The following is a 27,636-nucleotide window of genomic DNA, read 5'->3' as shown; positions in this document are numbered from 1 at the left end:
AGCATTTTGTTAACAACGCAAGGTTGTGGGTTTGATCCGGGGGATTGCAAATACCTATGTATAGATGTATAAAATAATGCAATGTAAGTCGCTTTGAATAAAATGTAAATGTAAAATGTGTAAATGTTAAAGACTGTATTTTCTAGGTTATCTCAACAGTCTGTGTGTAATTGGTTTAAATGACTGTGATCTCAATATTGGCCAAAATAATCGTGATTATGATTTTTGTCTTAATTGAGCAGCCTTACTAGCACTTACTAGCCTTACTACTGTTCTTTTTTTGTTCTCAGGTTTCGGCCCTAGTCAACAGGATCCCTGCGAATGTTTTTTGACGTTTGATACAAATACAATCAAGGAACATACGTCGGTTTATATTCGTTTGATATATCAGTCAAAAAATGTTTTCAATCAAACATTTCGAGTGTCTGATTTATTAGAAAAAGGAGGGTGTACTGTGACCCTGTTAAAATGCACAATGAGGAATAATACACTTCTGATGAGAATTAATGATGAAACCAATGTTTCCAATTTAATTTTTGAGAAAACATACACTGATCTAAGTATGGTCACACATTATTTCACATTTTTTAAAACATTATTATACTCAGTTATTTAATTTATTAACATGTGGCTCATCCTGTCAAATTCCCACAGAGAATTGTAGTCCAGTTAAGAACTCGCATCTAAGGAGTAAGTGAACCATCAGACGCATTTGCTCTTTAAACATTTCCTCTTTAATTTGTCAGCTGCAATCCACATCGATTCCATCATTAAATTAAAAAACTGTATTGTAGTGTTTCATCAATTTTTCAATGACAAAATGTGATGTCATAAAAATGGTGAATGCACCTTTCTTTCTATACCTGTGTTCATTGTATTTCTCAGGTGTTGTTGAAGTTTTTACTGTGAATCGCCTCCTGATGTTTCTGTGCCTGAGCATCTTCTGGCAACTTCCACTTCAATGATGAGGACATATACAGATACGCTAAATGAAGGATTTTGTGCTATGGAAAGAAGGCCAGGGGACTTTGGTGATAGAAATTAGAAGCTGGCTGGTGTTCCCATATGACCGAGGACTAAACTATCAATCACATGTCAATCCAGTCTTTTAGCCGGGAAACTGCATTTCCAATATTTTTTACTGTAATTAGATGTAAAATAATTCCTATTTATTTCCATTTCCTGTTAGGGGTGGGGCAATATACTAGCATCGACAATAACTCTGATATTTAAAATCATTCAGTACCCATTTAAAATGATGTCATAATGCTATATTCCGAGTGTGATTCATTGAACCTAAAAAAAAGGACAACGAATATTATGACAGTCCTACTACCCTTGTGTACCATCTATAAATACATATAATAGCTTTAATCTATACTCTATATAAAGTGAATTATATATTTATGCTTTTATATTTTAATCTTTAATTTGTGCCTTTTGTATTTGCAAATGTGCATGGGAAGATTCTGTTCATAAGTATACAAAAATCCCTTGTGTGTGTGTGCAGGTGTAGGGAAACCAATAAAGCTCTTTCTAATTTTGATAATAGATGTTTGGTTTTTATTATTAACAGTATGCCTACTTTTCTTTACAAATCATTAGTAATAGAATGTAGGGTAATGTTAATAAAGCATTTTTACTATGGGATTTTCAGTATGTCTTGAACAGGCCAAAAGCCCAAAAGGTATGCAGACACTGTAACACAAAGCTTTTCTAGAAAGGAAGTGGAAACATGTTGTGGCTTTCATTATAGCTCGTCGTCTCTCTTGTACGTTAGTTTACTCAGTTCAGAACAATCTGATCAAATGGAGAAATTATTTTTCTTTTGCGTGCTGTACGGCTGTCTTGTGCACATCACTTACAGTGGTAAATATGTTCTCCTGAAGATCTATCACTTAGCAAACAATATTTGCTTGAATTAATATTTATATCTGTATGCTAATTTCTATTTAATCACGCATAGCCTAACTGTGTTTGTGTTGAGATGTGTCAGGACAGGAGGTGTCTAACCTGATACTTGATCATCTGGGAGAAACTGTCACCCTGAACTGCAACATGACCAACAGATATGAAATCGCCTGGTATCATCTGAATTCTGAACAGCTGCTGACTCTACTGGTGTCTGCACAGAAAGACCGGACACTTCTAATCAACTACAATACAAACCCCAGATTGACCGTAAATAGAGACAGCAGTATCACATTGGTCAGTTTGGTTATTTCTGAAGTAACACAGTCAGATTTGGGACTTTATTTCTGTGGAACAAAATCTGACACTCCAGAGATGCACTTCAACAGAGCTGTCCGACTGCAAACTAGCGGTTGGTCTCTTTTAAGATTTAAGTTCTTCCCAATGACTTAAATACTTCATTCTTTGACAGGAACAGGGTTAAGGTCCTTTGAGACTAAACATTTTTGCTTAAATTTATTCAACCATTTTCAGAAAACCTGATGCGCAGAGAGGAAAACGGCGACTCTGTGAGAAAACACGGAGGAGAGGAGGTTGAGACCACAGGTATAAGCATGTCTTATTCTTGCTTTATGTGTAATTTGTAATGAAGCCTCAGATGTCATTTCTCATATAACACGGTTGTACATCTATGAAACTGTATCTCTCTCACTCAGATGATGATGATCTGACAGTGAAAGAGCGAGTCTTGATGTTTGGAGGTGTTGGATTGGCTATCGTGATATTTTTCCTGGCGACTGTCGCTGCTGGTGGAATAATTCATCATCACGGCTGGCAGAAAGGCTGGAGCGAAGGGAAAGATGCTATCGCTCTCAGCTCAGATTAAACCACCATCAGCTAATCTATACATCTATTTGATTTATTTTACTATTCAACTCAAGCTATTTCAAGTAAAATGTGTTCAGCACTGCAGCAGGTTAACAGCCTTTTAACATTATAAAGAGTGTCGAGATCTCTGAGAGTTTATGGTTTCTTTCTGGTTAATTCACATCACTTACAGATTCATTCTGTTCTTTCAACTGTAGTCTCTATCACGGCCAGTACAGATCAGATTGTCAATCATTGTGGCCGTGGTTTATGATTGAAAAAGAACAACAATATTTACATTTATTCATGTAGAAGATGCTTTAATCCAAAGTGAGAGAGCATTTACAATTATTTTGTCGATGAGCTATAAACAATTTTACCAGGCCATGTTTACAAGGATGATGACTGGGGAGAAGGAAAAATCAACAAAAAGAAACAGACACAGACAAAGACACAAGGTTTTTAAACAGCTAGAAAGAAGACAGTTCAGAGTTAGTTAGAAAGATTTGAAACAGGTTTCTTGTGATGGATTCTGAAGCTTGAACGGAGGAACAAGTGGGTGAAAGTCGTCACTCGTTTGCATTATTGCTCACATTCTTCAGTACTTGGTCTTAGATGTTTACAAATGCAATATCAGCACATAAATAATTTTACATATGCCTTTAGCTTTTGTGTATCTTTTGTTTAACATATAAACTTTAAATAAAAAATTAAGTCAAAAAAAGATCTGCGTTTCTTCAGATACAAATGTTTGACACAACCAAACTTTCAATGAACTAGATTCACAGCGCTTGTCACGCCATGGACAGTCATTATTTCCTGATTGACTGCATTCAACTTACTGCAGCTAAAACCACACAATCCACATAACCACATGATTCATACAAGACTAGAATGACTTGTATTCAAACACATGTTACATAGCATAAACATGTCAGTGTGAAGAGAATGAAAACATTAGTTCACCCTGTGGTTGATACAGCATCGTGTCGCAAAAGTCGCTTTGGACAAAATCGTTGCTAAATGCATGTTAATGAGTAAAAATATGATTTCAATTAATTACATTTCTAGATTTTCATCTTTGAGACTCTTATGTAAACGTTTTAGAAAGTATGTTTATAAACGCAATAAAAAACTGAACTTCAGAACATGCGCTGTGTCTCCACCTGGCGGTCTCTTGGTGTCAAATCAGCTTCTCCCGGAAGCCGCAGTCGCCAATTCTTTTATTGTTTCAAAATATATCAAACATTCACCGCTTATAACATAATAACATGATATCACATTTTTAATATCCATGTCTTTAACAATAATATAACAAGAAAGGGAAGCAGCAGCCGCTTATCAGTTTAAAATACAAATATATTCCACGTCATGCAACGCTGCGCAGACTAATCGATGTACGACACCGCAGTACCGCGAGACGTGTTTCCAGAGGACACGTAGCATTATGATCTCGCGGTACTGCGGTGTCATACGCTCACTGCTCTGCGCAGCGCCTTATGAAACCGAACACACCTTCTATCATGGCGTCGGTAACTTTGCGTGACTGTTTTCTCTGTGTTTCAGCGTTTATTAACTTTATCTTTGTCTTCGTGACAGGCGCTGATTTTGTTCGTTTTGTGTCGTTTCGCGCTATCTATCATAACCTGAGCGGGGGCGCGCCTCTGTGTCGAGGTGAGCGAGCACTCATAATCAAACAATACTCAAACTTTCATTTATAAGCCTGTTATTTACATTTATGTTATAAACGTCATGTGCGCAAAAGTAAAGGGCTTTTATATGATCAGATTTTAAAATATTCATACTTTAATATTTAGCGTGGAGCTTTGCAACGTTCATCATGTGTGTCGGTGCTCAAGTTGCTGCAAGTATTTTAAAAGTTTCTGGTCTGATTTTTTTAATAATATTGAACTGTAGATCGCGATTTACTCTTTTACTAAGATCTGTTTGTGTTGCTATTTCGTGTTTTGTATTGATGTAGTGAACATTGCATTTAACGAATTAAAACGGATATAAAAATGAATCGCCGAGGGCGTGTCTTCATTACGCAATGATCGCGCAGTTTGCGTACAGCCCGGCTAGCTCAGTCGGTAGAGCATGAGACTCTTAATCTCAGGGTCGTGGGTTCGAGCCCCACGTTGGGCGGCAAAAGTTTTCTCACTTGTTTCTCTGTCCGTGCTGGTGTTCTTAGAGTCTGTGTCGTGGTCTGTGGCCCTGCGTGACGGTGCGATCTTACGGGCTGTAGCTGTGGATGTTTTCCTTCTGGTCCTCTTCAGTGTTCAGCACAGTGTTTTGGCATGGGGTCCAGTGAAGAGAGCCTGTCAGGACCTGCTGGGGGTTTTATCCAGAACCATGTACTGCTTCACCACTGCTCTAGCACTGCAGGTAAATCACCATAAATACTGCAAGTGTGTATGTGTACAAAAACTCACATTTTAGTAAATATCAGTTGTAATGTAAGATATAATGCACAATTAGGTGTTAAGATTTTGACGTTTTGAAAACACTCACCCCTGCAGTAATGCATCAGCATCTTGTTTCTGTCTTCTTTCTATTTATTTAAACACAATCTGTAATAGTGTAAATGAACTGCGGTTGATGTTTTTGGTGTTCAGGTGTTGATGCGATGTTGGCAGCCGGTCACCAGCGCCCCTGTCTGTGGTCGGTGCAGAACACCAGCTGGGATATTTTCTTCCCTCTCATCTGTTTTATTTTACACTTTCTGTGCTGGGCGATCATCTGCAGTATTCTCCTTATATTTGACTATCCAGAATTAATGGGCATCAAACAGGTACTGCACATCTGCACATTTCACCACGTTTATACTGATGTTCTGTTTCCTGGACTCATGGATGTGACGTCTGTGTGTGTGTGTGTGTCAGGTGTATTACGAGTGTTTGGGTCTGGGCGATCCTCTCTCTTTAAAGTCTCCACGTGCCCAGCGGCTCTTCGCTCACCTGAGACATCCCGTCTGTGTGGAGCTGCTGGCGGTTCTTTGGGTTCTTCCCACGTTTCCTGTGGACCGTCTCGTGCTGGCCGTTTATCTGTCTGTGTATCTGATGGTGGCTCACTCTCTGGACACACAGGACTGTACATATCTCAACCGACAGCTGCAGACCAAACTGAAACTCTTCTGCGCACCGCTAGACCAAAGTGATCAGAGTAATAACAACGTCAACAAACAGGACTAAAAAAACAAGTGTTATATTCACATCAGCATGAGGTCATCATGACCGGTGGAAAAACTCAATCATGATATTTCTGATATAAAAAATAGAGGTTAACAATGATCAAGTCATTTCAACATCAAAATAAACTGAGCGATCTCTATCTTACAGTTCCAGCAGCTCATCTCCAGTCCAGATTTAAAATAGTTGAAGTGCCTTATACAGTCAGATTGATTTGAATCATCTTCATTCATTTTTATTCGGTTTAGTTTTTGTGTCGTAATCTGTTTACAGATTCTTGATGAAATCTATTCATAAATCATAAGGTACGTACAACTTCACATTTTAATACCTACATAAAGTGTTGTTTTTAAGAAAAATTAGAAACATGACCGATGATTTTTAACTACTTTAAATTCAACGTTTCGTATCATTTTTGGAAGTAATTGAGAGATTGTTTTGATGAATTATCATTTAAAGAGTTTGGTTCCAAAATGAGATAAGTCATTCACTTGTTATCATGTTTTTATTGTGTTAGTTAGCAGTATTTTTTTAGTTATTAGGGCTTGATTCCACACAAACAACTGCAATTTGATTGAAAAAAATTTGTAATGAACAATAAAACATTTATCTCATATTGGAACCAAACTCTTGATTTTAACTTGCAGAAAGGGAGAATGTGTAGATGGAAAAGTGTTTTAAGTTGGAAAGCCACAGCTAGTTCCCATTATGCATACTTCATCGCACTGAAACTGTGGAGTTTGTTGGCTGAATAGTTAAAGTATGTTAAAGTATGTATTGTAGTGAATACTGTCATACATTAAACTCTTCAGTGCACACTTTGAGCTGGTTTCCCGTACAGGACTTAAGACCAGTCCTAGACTCAAATACTGAAAACAGAAAATACAGCAGTGCCATTATTTTGACTCGAGATGCACAACTGTAACGCTTGTGTGTGAGAACGACTTAAATGTCCCAGTTTATCTAAGGTCTAGCCCTGGTTTAAACTAATCCCTGTGAGAGAACACCCTGTGTTTTTAAATAAGTGTCAGCCTTGAGCTATCAATTCCTTACTTTTAATGAATCATTTTACGCACACCTGGATAATGAATCGGAGGTTTCTAGTATTTATGATTTGAGAACGACTCTTTAGGGTGTAAACTAAGTGTTGACAGTGTTTGTGTTTTCTATCCATGACTAACAGCAGAGATCGAGCGGCAGAATATTTTTATCGACAAGAGAAACTGTATTTGGAGATTTATTTGTCTGTAGATGATGAGGAGGGAAGGTCATGAGGTTAAACTGACAAACGCGCACACACACCTGAACCACGAGCAGCTAGATCACACATATAGAGAAATAAACTATATTTTTATAGGTCAGAGTATGTTTATCTTTTCCTTAAGAGTTCTAAAACGGCTTTTGCAGCCTCAGGCTTATTTGGATGTCATGTCAATAATTTTTTTTAATGTTGAGTATTATTTTAGTGTGTTTCTGTTGACAAACAACCATGTGTCATAACTACTGGAAAATATGCCTTTATTGTTTTGTGTTATTATGAATACAGCTTGAAAAATGTGTGTACTTGAATATAAAGTCACTTACTGCAGAATGTATTTTTACATGATTATTAAAGATTGCTTTTTCAGAACTTGTATTTTCATTTTTTACATCACAGCAGGAAATAAATATATAGATTTCACAGCTTTATGATTTTATGTCACAATTAACATCTTTAGTTTGTAATTGCATTTTTTGATGCCGTGTTGTTTTAACATATTTCTATAGTTCGACTTAAATTAAATAAATAAATGGTGAAATACAGTTAATAATTTAGTTTTAACATAAGTTAAATTTAAATAGTATTTTATATAATTTAATTTCTTTGTAAAGAAGTAGTAAAGTCTACAATTAAAACATCTTGTGAGGCACTTTCTTTTGAATAGAACCATTCTTTAATGTCATGTTAGTCATCATAAAGAGAGTAGTTGAGTTAATGCTGATGTGATGTGTGTGTTATCTAAGCCTTTGACATTTAATTCCCGTCACCTGGTGTCACTGGGCTCTGGAGTCAGAGGATCTGGAGAGACGGAGGGCAGCAGACGGAGGTCTTAGTTAAACATCTTAAGTCCGTGTGGTGTGTGCGCCTGTCATTCTCCTGATGGAATGTAATGTAATTATGGGATTAAAGTCCTGCACAACCGCGCCGATACACGGGGCAACAACACTTTCTGAGATTTCTTCATTCAAAATAATTGTTGGAAAATGTTTCGGTTCAATTTAGCATGAACTGAAATGTTTAATGGGACTCAAGCTGCTTCTGTTTGGAGTTTTTAAAAATGGGAAGATGAGAAAAACTTGATTCCAGTGAATCAGGAAGCCAAACCCCCATCATTACATTACAAGGTAAAGCTGCTTTCCTTAACTGACATTGTATGTCAAGTATTATCTCTTGATAATTATTTAAAAAAATATGTGCAAGTTAAGTTTTTTGAACCTGACATTAATAAAAACAAGAGCTGCTTCTTAAAGTGTTGGTTAGTTAGTTGGTTAAAGTATTTTGGGTTCATACAATGGAGGTCAATGTTGTTTGTTTATCAACATTCTTCAACATGTATTCTTTTGTGTTCTAAAGAAAGAAACTCATGCAGGTTTGACACGACATGAGGATGAATAAATAATGACATAATTCAAATTTTTTGCTAAAGAGTTGTAGCAGATGTACATTATATTAACATTCATGCATTTAGCAGACACTTTTATCCAAAGCGACTTACATTGCATATTATTATACATTTGTTTCTGAGTATGTGCAATGCCAGGGATCAAATCCATGACCTTGACGTTGCTAGCGCTATTGCTTTAACCACAGGAAAGCATTGTGTTGTATTTGTTTGACAGGTTTGGCCTGAATAAATCGTGCTTCTTCAAAAAAACTTCACCAGTAAAATGTCTCTGTCTGCCCTACCGGAATGGAAACAACTTCTTTTGGAGCGAAAGCGACGAGATGAAGAGGAGAGAGAGAGAAGAGAGAGGGAGGAGGAGGAAAGGCTGGCCAGCATGCCGGCCTGGAAGCGAGAGATTATCCAGAGAAGGAAGGCAAAGCAGGATGAAGAGAGAGAGAGGGAGAAAGAAAAAGATGAAGGACAACATACTGCTGATGTCTCAGCCATCATAGAGGAGGTCGTCATTACAGAGCAGACCCACAATAAACCAAACCCTGGAACTCCAAATCAGTTATCCATCCGACAGAACCCTTTCATCTGTTCTGAACAGATGAACAGCTGGAGGAGAGACAGCAGGCAACAGGCAAACAACTATACAGTGAGAGGAAGGAATGGAGAAACGGAGAAAGAAGAAAGCAGAGGTAAGGAGAGAGAGTTTTGGAAAGACAGAGATATGAGGATCGAGAGGACCGAAAGTCAAAGTGAAGACAGAAGTACAGGGAGAGAACAGGTGAAGAAGTGCAGCACATCTCTCTTTTATCCTGTCACAGGTCTCCGCACAATCAAGGCCAACAATATCATCATCATTGAGAAGGAGAAAAATAACAAGGAAAGACCAGAAAGAAGAGAGTGTGGTCGAGAGGAGGTACACAGGGAGGAGAAGAGGATGAGGATGGATTTAAGAGAGTTTCTGGCGGGTGGAGGAAACGTCACAGAGATCAGGGCATCAGAAGTACTGATCATCAAACCTCCCGCTACAGATGAAAAAGCGGAAGCAGAGATTCCTGAGGTCCAGGAGAGAGTAAGCAGCAGAGAACGGTTAGAGAGAGAGAGTGTATCGAGAAAAGAGAGAGAGATAGAGAAAGATCAAAGAACGCGAATAAACCGCAAGAATGAAGTTGAGTGTGGCGGTCGAGTCAGTCAGCTGCTCAGTAAGTTCGGCGAGCTCCCCAAACCCCCAGTGCGGTCCAAGAGCACGGACTGCTTCGACCAGTTACGTAAGAACCGAGCCAGATACAGCACAGGAGACCTGCATGTGCAGGAGGACGTGGACACCCGGCCGACATTCAGAGGCGTTCCCAAACGCTCCTTCAGCTTCTCGGACCGTGCGGTGTGTCACCGGGAGAACGCAGCTTGTGAGGAGGAGCTGGAGTTTAGGGTGGTGGAGAGGACGTACTCGGACCGCAGGGTCAAGCCGTCAGCGATGGTCACGGGTACGGACCCATCTGAGAGTGAAGCGAGGGTCACAAGGCGATTGGGGCGACAGAGACGTGATGACAAGGGGGTGATGCTCGATAAGAGACAGAAAGAGAGGAATCAGACGGTTTGTAGAGAGACTGATGGAGAGGAGAGCTTCACTGTGGCCTCCCTCAAAAACCCAGAAGGCGTCGCATTCGCCCGACGAGTTCAAATCAAACAGGACAGAAGAGAAAACAGCTCAGAGAGAGAGAACAGAAGAGCGAGAGAGGAAAAGACGGATGAAGAGAAACAAGCAGACAAGGGGCGAGACACAATGGAAGAACAGAAGCAAATAGGTTCCGTGACGACATGGAATCAGGATGGGATGAATGTGGTTACAGCTCTAAAACAATCTGTCAATCCCTCAAATGACTGCACAGATTACAACACCGCTATAGATGCCCAACGCCAAGTCACCCCTCCATCAGAGGTCGACAGTCTCCAGTCCTCTGCTTTTACTGTACAACCTGGCTCACGTTCAGAACATACAGAAGATCTGCACTGCAGGACAGAAAAAGTCAGAGAGCTCAAGCCGTTTTCATGTGGAGACCCGGAGATGACCTCTGGTGAAATGAACCAGCACACTACTCACACCACGAGTTACCTTAAAGATCAGAATATTAAACAAGCCACAGACAACAGTCACTCCATCTCATACATTTCACAACAGCCTGGTACATTGAGTGAAAACAAACCCTGTATCCAGGAGGAGGTAACCATCCCCACAACAGTGTTTTATGGAGTTGAGGTATCAGCTGTACGAAAGACAAGTGTGGACAAGACTGGAGATGGACAGGGCAGAGCAGGAGTTGAGAGGAGAGGAAGCTGGAAGGCCGGACGACCTTTGACCCGAGTGGAGTCTCTGAGAGAACGACTCCGTCAGCAAGAGGAGATACAGAGAGGAAGAAAGACTGAAGCGATGGACAGCACAGAAGCAGAAGGAACTGTGAGAGAAGTGACTGCAACTCAACAGGAAGCAACCACACTGCAGAGTCTCAGACTTTTTGACGTCACACAGGAAGTTACTATGGCAAAGTCAAACCCTCAGCTTCCTGTTCCTGTTTCTCTGTCGCACTTGCAGTCGGCCCTCGACAGAAAGAGAAGTCGGGGAGATCACCAGGGATGAATGCGAGAGTGATCTCTACCGCAGAGAGACGGAGCCAGCTCACCATGTAGAGGAGTGTGGACCACGCAGTATTTGGAGACGACAGGACTTGGATGTGGATGTTGACGATATCGAGAGAGAGTTGTCAGAAGAAGAATATCTTCCTCCCTCTCTTTCTCCCTCTCCGCCTCTTTCAGACTTGCTGGACGAAATGAGTCGGATCTATAACCTGAAGGCGGTGGGCTCCAGGACTGTATGTATCAGTGAACGTAAAGGGGATATTTCCACGCTCAACAGGGGTACTCATGGCCAATACAAACCCATCAGAACTGCACAGTCACCGGACATCCTGCCGGAGACGGCCAAGCTGTGGAATTGTGGAACAGCAAGAAATGTTGACAAAACAGAGACGGTGGAGTCCACAGGTGCACAGACTGTACAACGTCAAGTGGAACGGCTGCAGTTGAAGGAACAGGAAGGAGCGACATGTCAGTCCCAAAGCGACAGAGAACAGGAGGCACAGACAGCTGAAGGCCAGAAGAGACCTGACATACTCAAAGAGACGCCGAAATCACAAGTCCAACAAAAATCCCAACGGTCACATCCTAAACCCCAACAGCTCAAGTCGTTCACAGTCAACGCCCGCAATGCCCAAGCAACAGAAAACCTTTTAAGATCCCCAGAACAAGGCAACTGTCCGTCACCCTCTTCTCCCTCTACCACTCCCACCCATCCTCTCTTTTCAATTAGGAGCGCCTCTGGTGGAGCAGGTAAGAGGGGAACTACCATCACCATCACTCCCAGGAGATCTGGTGTAGTGACCCCATCCGCAGGCACGACAGGACCCTCAGGAACTCCTCCAAGAGCAGCAACTCAGGGCCAGACATCCACGGCGAACACCGGCAGCAACAGAGAAGCAAACAAAAAGAGATATCCAACAGCGGAAGAGATCGAGGTGATTGGTGGATATCAGAGTCTGGAGCGCTCATGTTTGGTGAAGAGCAGAGGAGCACCGAAAGCGGTGAGTGAACGCATCTGTGTCGTTTCTCAGGTGGTAGTGTTTTTGATAGAGTGATTATAGTTTTGTTTGGTTGTTTTGCTGATAATGACCGAGACGGGAGTGTCAGTGTGTGATCTTTCATTGGTTGGCCAGAACATCTCTGTCCTCTTTGATTGTGGCCCGTGGTGTTAAACCTTGATTAGGCTTATCTCTCACGCATCACACTTCACCCATGAACACACACAACCTAAAGTAAGACATTCAACGGCTGGATATTAAAAACAATAAACTGTTACTTGATTCATCCTTAAACACCATTGTTTAGGGCTCCTCAGATCTATCACAGGGTTATAAAACAGTTCTATGAATGTGGATGAACAGATCTAGATGTATTTCATCAGTATTTATTCTCATACAGTTGAATTTTCCTCTCGTCAGCGTGGTCTTTAGGTGTGTATGATGTGCGCTCGTGAAGCTGTGGATGATGAGATTTGGGTCATAGTTCTGCACAGAAACCACAAACACAAGCATTTGTCTGGTGTTTGATTGAAGCTCTTTTTTTCACATGCAACCTTGAAAACTTTCACTTCTGGAAACACATCTGAGCTCAGAGTTTGCATTCGTAGGTTTTTGTTTGGAGTGTCTTCTAGTCAAATCACATCTGAGCAGAAAGAGAATTAGAAACAGATCTCGGCTGCGTTCAACAGTTTGATTTATAAATGCTATCGATCTTGGGTGTCTTTGTGTGTCTTTGTGTGTGTGTGTGTGTGTGTGTTTGTTGAATTTGTCAGTTTACTGTGACTCAGTTCTGCACAGATTTTTAAGACGATACAATATCAGATGAAGCTTTAGTGTAGAATCATTTTTATGTACTTATGTCTTATGTACATTAACAGCACGGCCTGCATGTGTTGTTTCTATTAATGTTGACTCTCTGAACATCATTTATAAAAACTACAGTTATTATGTAGCAGCACAAAGATGAAGATCATAATCGATAAGTGGATTAGTTTGTATTTTTTACTGGTCTTGTGACAGCTCTTTGGCTGCTTCCTCCTCAGAGCCGTCTCACTTCCTGTGACATGCACACACACACACGACACACACACACACACACAAACGACACACACACACAAACGACACACACACAAGAAGATATTAAAGCAGATCAGCATTAGTTTAGTTGTTTTGGGAAGTGACGCAGTGACAATATCCCACTTGAGGTTTAAATGACATCTTTTATTGAAGCATGTGAAGAGTGATTGTAGAATTCTGCATCTGTTTTACACTCTGACCTTTATTCTTCCTGTTTCACACGTTGAGTGTTTTTAAATGAGTTGATGATGTGGGTGTTTGGAGTGAAACCTTGCCAATACAAGTGATTAAAATATCTAGTATTATCTATGCAATGATAAAGGGTTTAAACGTGTCACTTGATATCTTATTATACATTTAATTCAGTGAGGCCTCATGATCAGTTTAATCTTTCTGTTCAATGTTTCACTTTTTTAAGTCTGATCAAAAGGAATTGTGTTTCTGTGTGTGTGTGTGTGTGTTTGTTTCTGTCTGTCTGTGTGTGTCTGTGTGTCTGTTTGTTTCTGTCTGTCTGTGTGTGTGTGTGTGTGTGTGTGTGTCTGTCTGTCTCTGTGTGTGTGTGTGTGTGTGTGTCTGTCTGTCTCTGTGTGTGTGTGTGTCTGTCTGTGTGTCTGTGTGTTTGTCTGTCTGTTTGTGTGTGTGTGTGTTTGTCTGTCTGTGTGTGTGTGGACTTGGTTTCTTTATGTTAGTGGGGACCTAAACCTGAATGTACACCAGCTCATGGGGACTCGTGTCACTGTTGGGACCAAAACTGAGGACCCCACGGGCACAAAAACATATAAATTGTACAGAAAGATCATTTTTGAAAATCTGTAAATGCAAAAAGTTTTCTATGATCTTTAGGTTTAGGCGTTGGGTTAGGGGATCAAATATACAGTTTGTACAGTATAAAACTCATTACAGCTATGCACTATTTGTCTTTGAGTTATTATTACTTAATCAAGACAACCCAACTGCAGTTTGATTGATATTAATTGGAACGTACAATGAAAAAACAGGATAATTGAGTTCTGATTTTACGAATGAACTTCTCAGTTATGAAGAGTATATTTGACGGGATCTCGTGTCTCTCTGGTTCAGGTGAAGGTGTATTTCGATGACATTCAGCTGGAGAGAGTTTGTGAGTATCCGTCAGAAGACTGTACGCTTGAATCTCTCCCCTGCACTCCTCAGAGCTCAGAGGACGGGAGGTGCGGGGGGGATCAGGAGGAAGATGAGGAGGAGGAGAACACGTCCCGCAGTGACATGAGTGTGAACGCAGGAAGAGTTCGGTTCCTCAGAGTGGGTCAGTGCTTTTTTAATCACATCACTACAAACAAACAGCCGGTCTGACTCAATAAATCCTTTTTTATCAAGAAAAATAGTTTTCTCAGCACAAGTTAATTTGAGTACATTATATATTTTGAATATTTTGATTATCCTCATATATCAAATAAATGTTTCTTTGTTAATGACTGTGATCATGATCATATATATTAAAAACAATAATCATAATATGTTTCAGTTAATTTTGTGGTTGAGAAGAGACCCCCCACATATGACTGTAAAGCACTTGGGGTGTACGGCAATCCTCAATAAAAGCACTATATAAATGCCTCATTCATTCAATAAATGATGAGAATCATCAGTTCTTTAAGATATTAAATGTGTGGTTTTGCTTTGGATGATTGTGCATGCCCTAATATGTCATTGTGAGTAAACATGTTTTCTTAGTAACATTATTTTTTGTGTCTCTCTGTTTCAGATGAATCCTGTAAACTTTAACTTTCTGTCTTCATGATGAACTAATACAACCTTTAGCTTTTATGTTTTTTACCCTCACAGAAACTAAGTAATAATGCAAAAAGTTTTAAAAAATGTAGTTTTGTTTATGGAGAATCAAAGAGACTTTGCAAGTATTTAAATGAGAAATGTTAATTTTAAAAGCATCTCTTTTAGGGAAGAGTTTTTAAATTCTTGAGTTGTAAAAAGAAGATTTGTGTTGGAGATACAAATGGTAATCTAAGGTCCCGATTGTTTCCAGAGTTTTATGAATAAAAAACTCAGATCTGTATGTCTGAAGGCTTTGTCTATTGAACTGTAACTGAGGAAGGTGATTTTCTCTCTTCTTGTATTACAGGAGTCTTTTGTTATTTATAAACTAAATAAACCCTTCAGCATCTAATCTGAGCAAAGAAGGACAAGACATGTGTCACTTCTTGTGAATGTATGATTATGATAAATAAAAATTCTTTGGAAAAGTGACTTCTACAGTGTGTTTTATAGAATACTAAAATAAAGCGGCCTGTTTGTTTAACCAGATCCCATCACAGCGACACCTGCTGGTGATTCACAGCAGAACACCATCAGTTTCATTCTGTCTGATACAAACATCTGAATTTAATGGCGTGTGCTGTAAAAATATAATATTCTCTTCAATTTACATTTTCTAGGGTTTAAAACAAAACCAGCAATATTTTAGATACGTTAGTGAATGTCATCAGATCTTACCTTCATTGTCGCCTCGTGACTGTCTTGAGGTTTCAGCAAACGCGCTCATCTTTATAAAACACTCAAGTACATTGAAGACTGTAGAGATAAACAGATATGATGAATAAATACAAAATACACAGCTGGTCACTTTACAAGCGCAAGAGATGACGTGCAGCTGCGCTCACAATTGTGACTTAATCGCCGTGATGACATACGATCTGTGACGTTCCGCTCGGAATTTCCCCTAAATTCATTTGTGTGTGAAAATGTTGTTGACCATTGCAACATGAATAAAAATGACAAAGTTATACTACATTGGGTGTTAATTTACACCAGTCTACATAGAAAATAGTAAGTTACAGGCATTATTAAACAGAATATGATAAACATGTTAAGCGATTACAGATGCACGTAGTCAGGTCTTTCCTAAATAAAATCTAAAGACATTTCAAATGTAAACCAGACAGAGACAGATAAAGATATTGATCATCTTTTATTAGTTAAAAGCTCTATACAGTTTGCTTCTTCCTGAGAATAATTTATACCAGAATGACAAAATGGATTCACGATTGTTCTGTACACAAGATATTAGCATGAAAACTCAAAGGCTTTATAAAACCCAGAGGTGTGAAAACCTGATAAAAAATAAAGCAGATCATGATTTTACAGAATATACGTCTTGTAGTTGGAAGGCAGCTGATTAAATGGTTTAGCGTGTGCTTCAAGTGTGTGATATGTGATATTAGCTTCTGTCCCATCGGGGTCACCTCTCTTTGTTTTCATATAAATCCCTCTTTCTCTCATACAAGAAGTTACGATTCCTCAAAAAATATGTGAAATACCGCTGCTGTAGTTTGGCTTTAGTCATAGTGAGACCGGTACAAAACTCTTCAAGGACATCATATCAGAGGAGAACACAAGCCCTCAGTGCCCATTTGAGGTCAACATACACAAGTATGTAAAGGAAGCGTTCGTGATGTTTATAAACCTTTGGAATACGATAGAAACCTCAATCATGACCGCGGCTCAGAGTTCATGTGGGTTCCAGTTGCAGGTTTCTCCAGCGCTGACAACATTTGGTAGGAGGATCGAAGATGATCTTCGCTCTGGATACAAAATAAAACGCAACACTCGAGGTGTATAAAACAAAAGTGTTTGTCGTCCTCTTTGTAAAAAAACTAAACTTCCGCGAGCAGTTCTCGCTTTAAAACCGTGAGGAGTACTGAATCGGGTCTCCCCGGACACCCCGTGCCGATCCGTCCCTCCGATGATCCAGCCATTCTGGAGAAACTAGAGCGGCCGGTTGTGAGCCAACATCTTCAGACGAGCTTGATCGATGACGTCCAGCAGGTTCTTGGCGTCCACAGCGAGCGCGTGTGCGGCCGTAAGCATCTGTTTCTTGTAGTCTTGCTGTAGACTGGTGAGGACGTACTGCTGCGCCAGACGCATCTTACCGATGAGTTCAGCCAGATCAGAGTTCAGAAGCTTCTGTGCCATCTCGATCTGAACACACACACATGACATGACACACTCAGACTCACACAACAAAAATGCATCTAATGTATGCAAAGCAAAATGATGTGACAGACCTCTCTGTGTGTGCTGGCAGGTAACACTGGTATGGTCTCGTCCACTGTGGCCAGTAACGTTCTGAGAGCCAAACCAACATCCTGAGAGTAAAGATGAGACTCATGAAAACACAGTTCAGACAGAAGACCCTGCTTTGTGTGTGTGTGTGTGTGTGTGTGTGTGTCTTACCTTCACCATGGGGACGTATTCTTCAGGAGGTGCCGGCTGGATTCTGCTGGACATCTCAATAACAGCTTTCACAAGCCCCGTCACGTTCTCATAAACTTTATCATTAGATCGGTCCAGGTTGGCTGTCGGCGGTGGACTGATTTCCTGAGGCTGAATCTGAGAAAACACAAAAATCAGTCTGAGTCTGACATTACACAATTATTTGTCAGTATTTATTTTGAACACACTGTACTTTTATCATAGAAATTAAATAAAACCGCACAGTTTGAACTGCAGAAATGAGTGTGTCAAACGATACCAATGTGTATTTTACATCTTGACTTACATTTATTGGGAACAACTAAACAGTTTAAATAAAAAATACCTTCACCAAAATGAAACGGCATGAAATGGTTCTTTTTGGCCAATCAGGTACTCTATAGAGGTAAACTCTCACTGTTCATGATCCAATGAACTAAAACTATAGAATTTCAAAGATCAATGTCACGTTTAAGTCAGAAAAACTGATTCTGAAAATGATTTTGATGTTGACTTCAAATTAAGAACAGTGTTCACTGGTCAGTAATAGTAATACGGTAGCTAATGCACACACACACACACGCATTCACAAGCACACACACACATGCATACACAAGGATGCATGTACGTACACACACGCAAACACAAGCATGCACGCACGAACACACACACGCATACACAAGCACACACACGTGCACACGCACACACAGAGATCTTACCCTCCAGGGCTACGTGCAACAGTGCAGCAAAAAGCAGGCGAGCGTGGGTGGGAGGGGGTGTTGGGGGGATGCAGGAAAACAGAACAGGTTATTAATGCAAAACAAGCAAACAAAGCAATATAAATGAATTCATGCACGCTCACATTGAGTCATGTGATATTAAAGGTTGAACTACAGATGTTGTGAGTCAGAATAGAGGCGAGGTGACTGGACCAAAGGACAGACTGAGATCGGTTTCTAGGAGTTTCAATGCATTTCTTCTCTCAGCAGAATCCTCCACAAAACCTCTCACACAAGTGTCACAAACAAATAAAACATTTCACAAAAAACTTTAACATTACACGGTCTTAAATGATAGGGAACGTTTGGATCAGGATGATTCTTTGATGTTTGGCTGAAAATCTAAAGCGTTCGGCTCTGAGCAGAATAACATCCCTACATGTGTGTGTGTGTGTGTGTGTGTGTTTTGTTTCATAAGAGCTTCTCCATCAGCAACAATTTCAAGGCGACATGCAAAACAGATCAGTCAGTCAGTCAGCATGCTGCACACTAGTTAGGGCAGTTAAACACACACACACACACACACACACGCATGTTAATGTGAAGCATGTGTCTGACGGTACCTTTACACCCTCATTATAATTCTCCACTGGGTTCAGACTGGTCACATGACCCGCAGCTCCTGGACGAGGAGGTTTCTTTGGAGGCAGCACATGATCTGCTGGACACGAGGAGGATTCTCATTCATTAATGCTTCAGGATTCAGTTCAGGTGAGAATGTGTTAGATTGTCTTTCTTCATACCTGCTTTACCCACCGGCTGGTAAACGTGCTGCTTTCCTATCTGAAATAAAACACAATCACAAACCAGCGTTAGAACCTCCAGATACCGCATCAACGTCACACTGGGTTCCTCTTGCCCATCAGGGCCCCGGGGAATTGTGGGTAACATCTTCAGGGCACTGTGTTCAGGAACATCTTGTTCAGAAAACACAATAAATCTGTATCACTGTGACAGGAAGTGTAAGAAAAGTCCTGTGTCCGCTGGGGCGCTGTAAATCTCCCTCTGGGAGGAAACAAAAACAAGCTGAAAATGATGAGAAGTCACTCACCGACCCCTGGAGAGGAACATCCTCACGCTCGATGCTGCCCCTCGGGTTCCCCGACTCCAGTTTCTGAAAATATAGACAACACGAGTGAGTGAAGCACAGATCATAAACAATCCAAATAACATCAACACAACAGAACGTTCAACACAATAATAATCACGTCAACAATTCACAACATCACACTTCTGAACTCCACCAATGAGCTTCATTCCTGAAAAAGACTTTTACAAACGTTCACAAACAGAAAAGAAGATTTGCAAGACGAAAGGTTTCATTTCTACGAGGATAGAATCTTCAGCCTGATCCCTTATAGATCAACATACATACATCTACACCACAATCACACTACACAAACACACAACACTGGGTAATGAAACAGTTACCGGCTTTCCAAAACACAACTTAAAGAGTCTCATCCTCTGCCTCGATCGCCCCAGAGCCAGAAGAGACGGAGATGTGTGAGATTCCATGAGTTCTGCTCCCCAAGATCTTTACAAGAGCCTGACGTCTCTCTGTCTCTCTCTCTCTCTTTACTCACTCTCTCTCTCTCTCTCTCTCTCTCTCTCTCTCTCCTTACAGTAATCTCTCTCTCTCTCTCTCTTTACTCACTCTCTCTCTCTCTCTCTCTCTCCTTACAGTAATCTCTCTCTCTCTCTCTCTCTCTCTCTTTACTCACTCTTTGCACAGGAAACTGTTCTCAGCCATAATTCCCACACAGGTTTTCCATATATAACAGTTAAACATGAGAGGTCAAACATAAGATCAGATTTATAAATACACAGGGACAGTAGGTGGCGGGGCATCCATCATAATCATATACTTTATACATTATGAGAATATACTGGTAAACACTATAATAAGTTGCTTGCTGATTGTTTATTTATTGTGTATTTGAGCACACATGAACATTAGCCCCCGTCAGCTAATGACACAGAGAGAGAGAGAGAGAAAACAATAACGTTAGGCTGCTGATGATGATAAATCAACATCAAAAAGTCAGAATCGGGATATTTTCTTTCTTTATTATTTGATCATTATTTATCCTACAGTACCTTATATTTACTGAAGAACTGATCAGTGAGTCTGTGTTTAGTTTGGCTAGCTGTGCATGCAACCATTTACCGCCATCGAAAAATAAAATGGCGGCCTGCTTAGGTTAAAACGAGTATAACATTTGGTTTTTATTCAATTAGATATTTGATGTGTTTCTACCGACAAATAGTGTAAGGCTATTACAACGTATTACGCCAAACATCTCTCAATAGAGAATGTGAAGCTGACGTCACTCACTGTGCTTTATGTTGCAGTTCCGCCGGCTGCTCCGCCATCTTGGGAGGCTCATAATCTGCTGTTATTATTGTTTTGAAATGTATCGTTAAGGAGAAATCGTATGTGAAACTACAAGGGGCTTTTCCAGAACGACTACGTGTAATGGTTTTGTAGTTTTTAATACAGCAAGACCGACTTACCATAGATATATTACATAATCAAACAAGAAAAAACAAAACACTCCATTAAACACACTAGCACCCTGCCTCGCAACATGACGGGACATTCAACACGGCGGGACGTCGATTGACAAGCTCTATACACTGAGTTCCCATTTAAACCTGTAGGACGGGATGCCTTCGTTTTGTTCAAGTTCGATCATTAAGAAACAACAACAACACTGTCTTGATAAGTGCCAAATACACGCACATTCCATAGACACAATAGTTTTTATACTGTACAAACTGTATATCATATTCCCTAAACCTCACAATCACACAACACTTTCTGCTCTTTTAGATTTTCAAAAAAGTTCATTCTCTATGATTTATAAGCTTGTTTCCTCATGAGGACCAAGAAATGTCCCCACAAGGACAAGGATTTTGCCATCTTTGTGGGGACATATTGTCCTCATCCCGTAGGGTTTACCCTTCCCACACACACACACACACACACACACACATGCAGACAGATGGAGAGACAGGTGTGACAGTACCAGGAAACTCTCCTCCTGCTCTAACCATCTCTGGTCTTCTTCCATCTGTTGCTGTTGTTTGATGAGAGTTTCCTCCATCAGGTGACCTTGACTCCGCCCCAGAGCCGCCCCATCCTGAGGCACAGAAAACACACGCTCATACACGGATCAAACTCGCTGTGGAGGCGTTCAGGTGTAACGCTCACCTCCAGGTTTGGGGACCAGACGGGAATCTCTTGTCTGTGATGATTCCAGGTGTCCTGAGAATCCAGTACAGAGGCTTGAGGAGGAAACGCTGCACCTGACACGTGTGTGCCCGGATATCCAGATACCTTCAGGTGCGACAGATCACATCACATCATGATGTATAACACAGCATTATAACAAAACAACACAAAACATCAGAAGGGAGGTTGTGTTTGTGGTACCTGGTAATGGTTGTGCTGATGTTGTGGACTGGGGTAATATCCATCACTGGTGCGAGGGCTCGGGTAACCAGGTCTGCTGGGCTGTGAAGATAACATCTACATTTGAACGCTTTATATCACACTGTTCAGGTTTGTCCACACCGGGACGATAATCAAACGTGTTTATTCCTTAACGTTTAAGATCTTTCCTGTAGCTCAGTGGTTAGAACATGGCGCTAGCAACACCAAGGTCATGGGTTTGATCCCAGGGCATTGCACATATTCAGAAACAAATGTGTAGTATAATGCAATGTAAGTCACTTTGGATAAAAGCATCTGCCAAATGAATGAAATGTAAATGTTAAATTATCCTCTCGTGACTAAACAAAGTGAAACGGCCAGCATAAAAGCATCATTTTTTTGTTTGACGTGCTGCGTTAAAAACTGGCTGACCAATGAGATGCCGCATTTGTTCACGTGCCCGGAGCTGCTGAAGTTACAGTAAAACACCACTTGGTGGCGCTCAAGCACAAAACGGTTTTGCCGAGCACACATTGACGATGAGGGAGGAAGCGAGTGTCAAAAGCATAAAGTTGTGCAGCGCCACCTTGTGTACCGGGGTGTGTCAGTTTTTCATTATCTCGGCGTGTGCGGCGGCAGCTTAAAATAAACCTGTAATAAACCATGAGCAAACCAACCACTTGACTGTAAACCTGATCAGCCACATCTCAAATGAAGAAATGATATAATTGTCTTACATCACTGCTGGCCTGCATTTAATAGTCCAAATGTGGCCTTTCTTTCAGGGTTGACGCTACTGAGGACCCACATGAAGGCATTAATGTCCGAACTTTTAGTTATTTTTTGTTAAACATTTTTCTTTATTTATTTTTGACACTGTTTAAGTTTTTCTTTCACCCCAGCAGCTATGCGTCAGTTCACAGAAAGAATGTTTGTGTTTATGAACAGATGGTTTGTGATTGTGTGGTGTTGGTTCAGAGCGTCTCACCTTCGGAGGAGCCTCGTCTGAATGACCAGAATCCCACGACACCGTCACCTGTCTCCTCACCTCCATACGAAACCTCTCCTCCTGCTGGACCTTCTCCTCTTCTAAGATAGTGCTGCACAGAAACACAAATCACAATGTGAACAAGGATCACATTCATGGTTCACAAATACAAATAATAACATCACATGTGCACTTTGGCTGAGAAACCTCAATCATTGACTGGACTTTGTGTCCTTGCAATGTCATCCGACCCCAAACGGACTATTTACATGAAAACTTCATCATTCTCGCTCTTGTGTTTGACTAAAGACAGTCTGGAACAAGTTTTATTTATTTCTGGGTGTCTTTAAATGATTTTGGACGTCACACTGAGCAAGCTCAAGAGAGACCTCTAGTGTCAGGAGCCGAGTGAAACCCCACACTGACCTGAGTTGTGTTTTGAGCTCTGTGAATCGAGGACGTTTGCTGGGGTCGTACGCCCAACATTTGGTCATCAGGCTGTAGAGGGTGGGGGGGCAGTTGGGGGGCATCGCCAGCCTCTCGCCGTTCTCTATCCGCCCGATGACATCGTTATTCTTCACGCCCTGGAAGGGCTTTATTCCAAACATGAGAATCTCCCACATACACACACCTGACGTGGGATCAGATAAGCACAAAATGAACACGCGAGAGTCGACCGCTGAGCTTTGAGTGACATGTACACACTTTACACACGGATGGGGTTCATAAGAAAGATTTCTCATTGTCGACATATGAAGAACGAACCAAACATCCAGACGTCACTGGCTGAGGTGAACCGACGGAAGTTTATGGATTCAGGAGCCATCCATTTGATGGGCAGTTTCCCTTTAGAAGCTGGAAAGACAAACTTCTGTCACTATCTACTAGACGATCGCGGTGTCTTCATATCTATTTCATTTGGTCTATAATAATCTGTTGTTTACAATACTGTAGATCTACTGATGTGAAAAATGTTGAATTAAAAGTTTTACCTTTGTAATAAGAACTGTCCTCCATGTATCTGGACAGACCAAAGTCACCCAGTTTCACACAATCTATGGAAGACACCAACACATTTCTGGCAGCGATGTCCCTGTGGACACACACACACAGATGTGAAATCTGACGTGACATGATGAAGCACACGCGTGTTCAGATCTGTGGTGACGCTCACCTGTGTACGAAGCGTTTGCTCTCCAGGTACGCCAGCGCTGTGCTCAGCTGGTGGGCGAACAGAATCAGTGTGGACAGATCCAGGTTGTACTTTCTCACTTGTAGGAACGACCTCAACTACAAAAACAAAGTTACACCAATGAGTGGAAGAGAGCTAAAAGAGAAAGCAGCCAATCAGAAGGCCTGAAACTTGAGCCTGGTGAATGTGCACTGCCAATAATGACATTTTTGTCATGTTTTTAGTTACTTCTTAAATCAATATCCAATTACTCAACAAAAAGTGACCACAGATATTTAGTAGGGATGCACCGATGTATCGGCCGACGATATTGGATTAGTTTATTAGGGCCCTACGATTTTTTTTGAGAGAAGCTGCTGTCAAACTTTGCGGCAAGCCGTCAAAATTAAAGTCTGTCGTCAAAATAAAAGTCCAGTTAACAACATGACAAAACTTCTACTAAAAATGTACAATACTAGTAATTAAGTGTAAGTCGACTTACAACGGCAAAGGAAAAAAACATAAGATGTAAGATTCTGGTTCATATTAACATAGTTGTAAGCCCCGCCCCCAAACAAAAAACATAGAATCCAGAAAAATGCAAATGGAATTTGGAAAAAATAAAACTGATTTCATAGGTCCCTAGTTTATTAATTAACTGCATGGAGGCAATGAGTTGGATGTCTGAATATCCTTTTTTTTCTCTTAGCAAAATAATTACTATTAAAAGCAACAGCACAGACTTTATTAAAAGAAAATATTATTAAAGAAATAATACATTTTAAGTCAAATTTCAGTTAATGTTTTTAATAAAATAAATATTGGATAGTAAATCCCCATTGAAGATTGTCATGTTGTGTTATTGTATTTTTATCTTAAATTACATTTAGGCACATTTACACTTGTGTCTATCTTAAGATGTAAAATGGATCCAGTTCATGTTCAGTAAAATAAATTGATGCAGAAAATCTATCTAATATTGTGTAGTACTGTATGGAATTGACCCATATCGGTATCAGCCAATAGTTGTTTGTTAAAATCGCTATCAGCCCCCAAAAAAATCCTAAATGTGCATCCCTAGTGTATAGTTTTGCTTTATGAAAAATTCTATTAGAATTAATTAAGTTTATGGTAACATTAAGCAAAAAAATAAATTTTTCTCAACTACCTAATTCAAGTAGATTTTTCTCATCCCATTGGCAGATTTTGTTGCTTGTTATTACCATTGACTTCCTTAATTCTTATACTCTACTCCTTGATATAAGAATGTTTAATTATTTGTGCTACAAAACGAGGCATAAACACTAAGTAAGAATGTTGAGTCGGACCTCTCCGAGTGTACACAGCTCCATAATGATCCAGACGGGATTTTCTGTGATTATTCCGATCAGCTTCACGATGTGTGGATGATCAAACTGTCTCATTGTCACTGTCAAATATAACAAACACATCATTGTTGTGTCTTTCAGGTCTCTACATCTTCTCATTAGCAACTTCAAATACAAACTCTTTCGTTCATTCGTTCATTCTCTCTCAAAGTGACTTCTGATGTGCTTTTATACTCACAGGCCTCCTGCAGAAACTTCTCACGTACGCTGTCTGATGTGCAGTTTTTACACGTCTTTATGGCCACGGAGAGAGATGGATTCTCCTGCCAGGCAGAAAATATTGAACACGTTAGGACGGGGCCGACTCCACAAAAGATGCTGTTCATTCTCTATAATGATTTGACTTTATTTACACTCATTTTTGTGAATCTTACCGGACTGATGTAGACCCCCTGGTGGACGTCTCCAAACTGTCCCTCGCCGATACACCGGCCCAGCTCGATCCTGTCTCGCTGGATTTCATAGTCCTGAGCTACGAGCAGAAAACACAAGGGACTTCACATCACATGTGTGAACATCAGATGAGTGACCCTCATCATCATGCTAGTGGTCCTTCACGTGACCGCCGCAGAACAACATGCTACAAACACTTCATCACTCCTTCATCACACCATCTAGTCGACTCAGAGGAAGTCTAATGAGTTTACAAACATGTTTAAAATACAACACGCACAAAGACTAAACTAAATCAAGTGAGCAATGGCACTAACTAAAGGAATGACTAATAATATCAAAAAGAAGAATAGAAATGAGTAAATAAACACTATTGTTTGGATCCTCAGTTCTGCAAATCAACGGCTAGTGCAGGTCTTCTGACATATTCAAAACTTGAAGAGATAACAATTATTAAAGGTCTTTAGAATCTTCTTAATCATTTTCTTTTTCTTCATTTTGAGGTGAAACATAAGCAGAGATTTTAAATCCAGCCGTGTGAAAACCTGCATTAGCCTGTGAGACGCTCAAGAGATTCAAACACAATCACATGAGAAACAGAAGAGAGTATAGAGACAATAACAGACGGTTACCTGCGCCTAATCCATAGACCTCAGCTGGTTGTTGAAGAGAAAATCGAGAGATTTTAGAAGAAAATGAAAGAGAATCAGAAAATAAAGAAGAAAAGAATTCTGCAGACGCCAAGAAATAAGCATTCACGCTGGTGTCTGTGTGTGTGCGTATTCTGCACATTATACAATATAAGGCCGTGTTCACACTTGACATCTTTTTTGAGAAGAAAATGTTGACAAAGGTGCTTTTTATTATAAAAAAAAACGCTGGGCGCCCTTGGTTACAAATAGCAGCCGAACGCCATGACTTTGGAGGCAGCATCTCAACTCAACTCAACTCAACTTTATTTATATAGCGCTTTTTACAATTTTCATTGTTACAAAGCAGCTGTACATGAGACACATTTAATACAAGTATGAATTCTAAAGCAGCCCCCCCGGCCAGGCAGATAGTGCAAAACAATATGCAAACGGTGGTGAGGAACCCAAAACTCCCATCGAGAAAAAAAACCTCAGGGGAACCCAGGCCCAACCAGGGGATTCCAGTTCCCCTCTGGCAAACCCCATCTGTGCACGAAGGCAGCCCAGAGAAACAGAGTAAGGTTGGATTCAAATTTCGCATCTTTTCCGTGTGCATGTTCGTTATTGTAAATGTAGACGTGTGTGGAAATAGGGGGTGATGCGGTTGCGGTGCGACACACTCTATTCAGGCGCGTTGGCACTGCACTAAGATTTTTCAGAAAGGGGCAACCACACCACAGGTCATGTGTCAAGAACCAACCCGCCAACTTAGACAAGCTCAATGAAAATGGAGTCACCGATGATCACAGCATAATTAAATCTAGAAGCAGAGATATTGCAACGTATTTTCAGTGCATATAATCCATATATCCTTTGTTTATACCTACAAGTCTCAGCGGCTATCGTGGCCCACAGTTGCTTAGCGACGACAGACGCCAAGAGAGCGCAAATTCCAGGCATGTGGAAAAAAGGAGAACGCAAAGCAGCTTGTGTTTTCCATCTTTGCTATTACTAATCACATATTTAAAAACTACAATCTAATTTCTCAATAGAAATCAAACCAGAAGTCGTTGAAAGTGAAAATTAAACTTAAAAAAAAAAAGAAGTCAAGTGTGAACACGGCCTAACATGACAAAAACACATTTAGTAAAACATGTTGACGTTCACGTGACACTGAATGAATATGTGTCATAGGCCTTTAAGTTTCTCATCATCATCTTAAACCCGGATGACCTGGATGACTTTCTCTCTTTGTGAAACATAAGTTCA

The 27,636-nt window shown here is 40.5% G+C and overlaps 4 protein-coding genes and 1 non-coding gene across 21 annotated transcripts in view; 4 read left to right on the top strand and 1 right to left on the bottom strand.

Moving 5' to 3' along the window:
- Positions 1–1,767: 1,767 nt before the first annotated feature.
- On the top strand, positions 1,768–3,496 carry LOC130415896 (uncharacterized). 2 transcript variants are annotated; one of them, XM_056741894.1, is made up of 4 exons: positions 1,768–1,869; positions 1,988–2,323; positions 2,446–2,517; positions 2,628–3,496. In XM_056741894.1, the coding sequence occupies exons 1-4, from the start codon at positions 1,809–1,811 to the stop codon at positions 2,795–2,797; spliced, it is 639 nt and encodes a 212-aa protein (XP_056597872.1). In that variant the 5' UTR covers positions 1,768–1,808; the 3' UTR covers positions 2,798–3,496. The 2 variants fall into 2 exon arrangements, with proteins under 2 accessions (XP_056597872.1, XP_056597873.1); XM_056741895.1 differs by having other exon boundaries at positions 1,775–1,869; positions 1,997–2,323.
- Positions 3,497–4,283: 787 nt separating this feature from the next.
- On the top strand, positions 4,284–7,596 carry nrm (nurim). The gene is given in 5 exon segments (XM_056741889.1): positions 4,284–4,452; positions 4,970–5,163; positions 5,394–5,424; positions 5,427–5,569; positions 5,661–7,596. Coding segments are annotated over 5 exon segments (828 nt in total). The 5' UTR covers positions 4,284–4,301; the 3' UTR covers positions 5,970–7,596.
- Positions 4,851–4,923, top strand: trnak-cuu (transfer RNA lysine (anticodon CUU)). The gene has a single exon. It is a non-coding gene; the product is annotated as a tRNA-Lys (tRNA).
- A 2,807-nt stretch (positions 7,597–10,403) lies between the features above and the next one.
- Positions 10,404–15,573, top strand: ppp1r18 (protein phosphatase 1, regulatory subunit 18). The gene is made up of 4 exons (XM_056740769.1): positions 10,404–11,075; positions 11,152–12,255; positions 14,410–14,614; positions 15,074–15,573. Exons 1-4 carry the CDS (start codon positions 10,404–10,406, stop codon positions 15,091–15,093), a joined length of 2,001 nt encoding a protein of 666 aa, XP_056596747.1. The 3' UTR covers positions 15,094–15,573.
- Positions 15,574–16,275: 702 nt separating this feature from the next.
- The window catches only part of ptk2aa (protein tyrosine kinase 2aa), a 44,760-nt gene continuing 33,399 nt past the window's right edge, over positions 16,276–27,636 (bottom strand). For 6 of the 16 annotated variants that reach the window (XM_056741872.1, XM_056741865.1, XM_056741860.1 and 3 more), the window contains 18 exons: positions 26,368–26,391; positions 25,717–25,814; positions 25,521–25,605; positions 25,283–25,383; positions 23,958–24,073; positions 23,776–23,876; positions 23,549–23,638; positions 23,210–23,414; positions 22,784–22,895; positions 21,796–21,876; positions 21,574–21,699; positions 21,389–21,502; positions 19,408–19,470; positions 19,100–19,139; positions 18,920–19,017; positions 17,560–17,715; positions 17,391–17,471; positions 16,276–17,304 (listed from right to left, as the gene is read on the bottom strand). In XM_056741872.1, the coding sequence (XP_056597850.1) occupies positions 17,092–17,304; positions 17,391–17,471; positions 17,560–17,715; positions 18,920–19,017; positions 19,100–19,139; positions 19,408–19,470; positions 21,389–21,502; positions 21,574–21,699; positions 21,796–21,876; positions 22,784–22,895; positions 23,210–23,414; positions 23,549–23,638; positions 23,776–23,876; positions 23,958–24,073; positions 25,283–25,383; positions 25,521–25,605; positions 25,717–25,814; positions 26,368–26,391 (1,904 nt within the window). In that variant the 3' untranslated portion in view covers positions 16,276–17,091. The remainder of the gene's footprint in view (positions 17,305–17,390; positions 17,472–17,559; positions 17,716–18,919; positions 19,018–19,099; positions 19,140–19,407; positions 19,471–21,388; positions 21,503–21,573; positions 21,700–21,795; positions 21,877–22,783; positions 22,896–23,209; positions 23,415–23,548; positions 23,639–23,775; positions 23,877–23,957; positions 24,074–25,282; positions 25,384–25,520; positions 25,606–25,716; positions 25,815–26,367; positions 26,392–27,636) is intronic. The other 10 variants (XM_056741863.1, XM_056741864.1, XM_056741868.1 and 7 more) reach the window with 3 other exon arrangements.

The sequence above is a fragment of the Triplophysa dalaica genome, chromosome 25 (assembly GCF_015846415.1).
Source record: "Triplophysa dalaica isolate WHDGS20190420 chromosome 25, ASM1584641v1, whole genome shotgun sequence".
NCBI classification, from domain to species: Eukaryota; Metazoa; Chordata; class Actinopteri; order Cypriniformes; family Nemacheilidae; genus Triplophysa; species Triplophysa dalaica.
The sequence above is the reverse complement of the archived record's forward strand: the minus strand, read 5'-3'. Positions and strand labels throughout refer to the sequence as shown.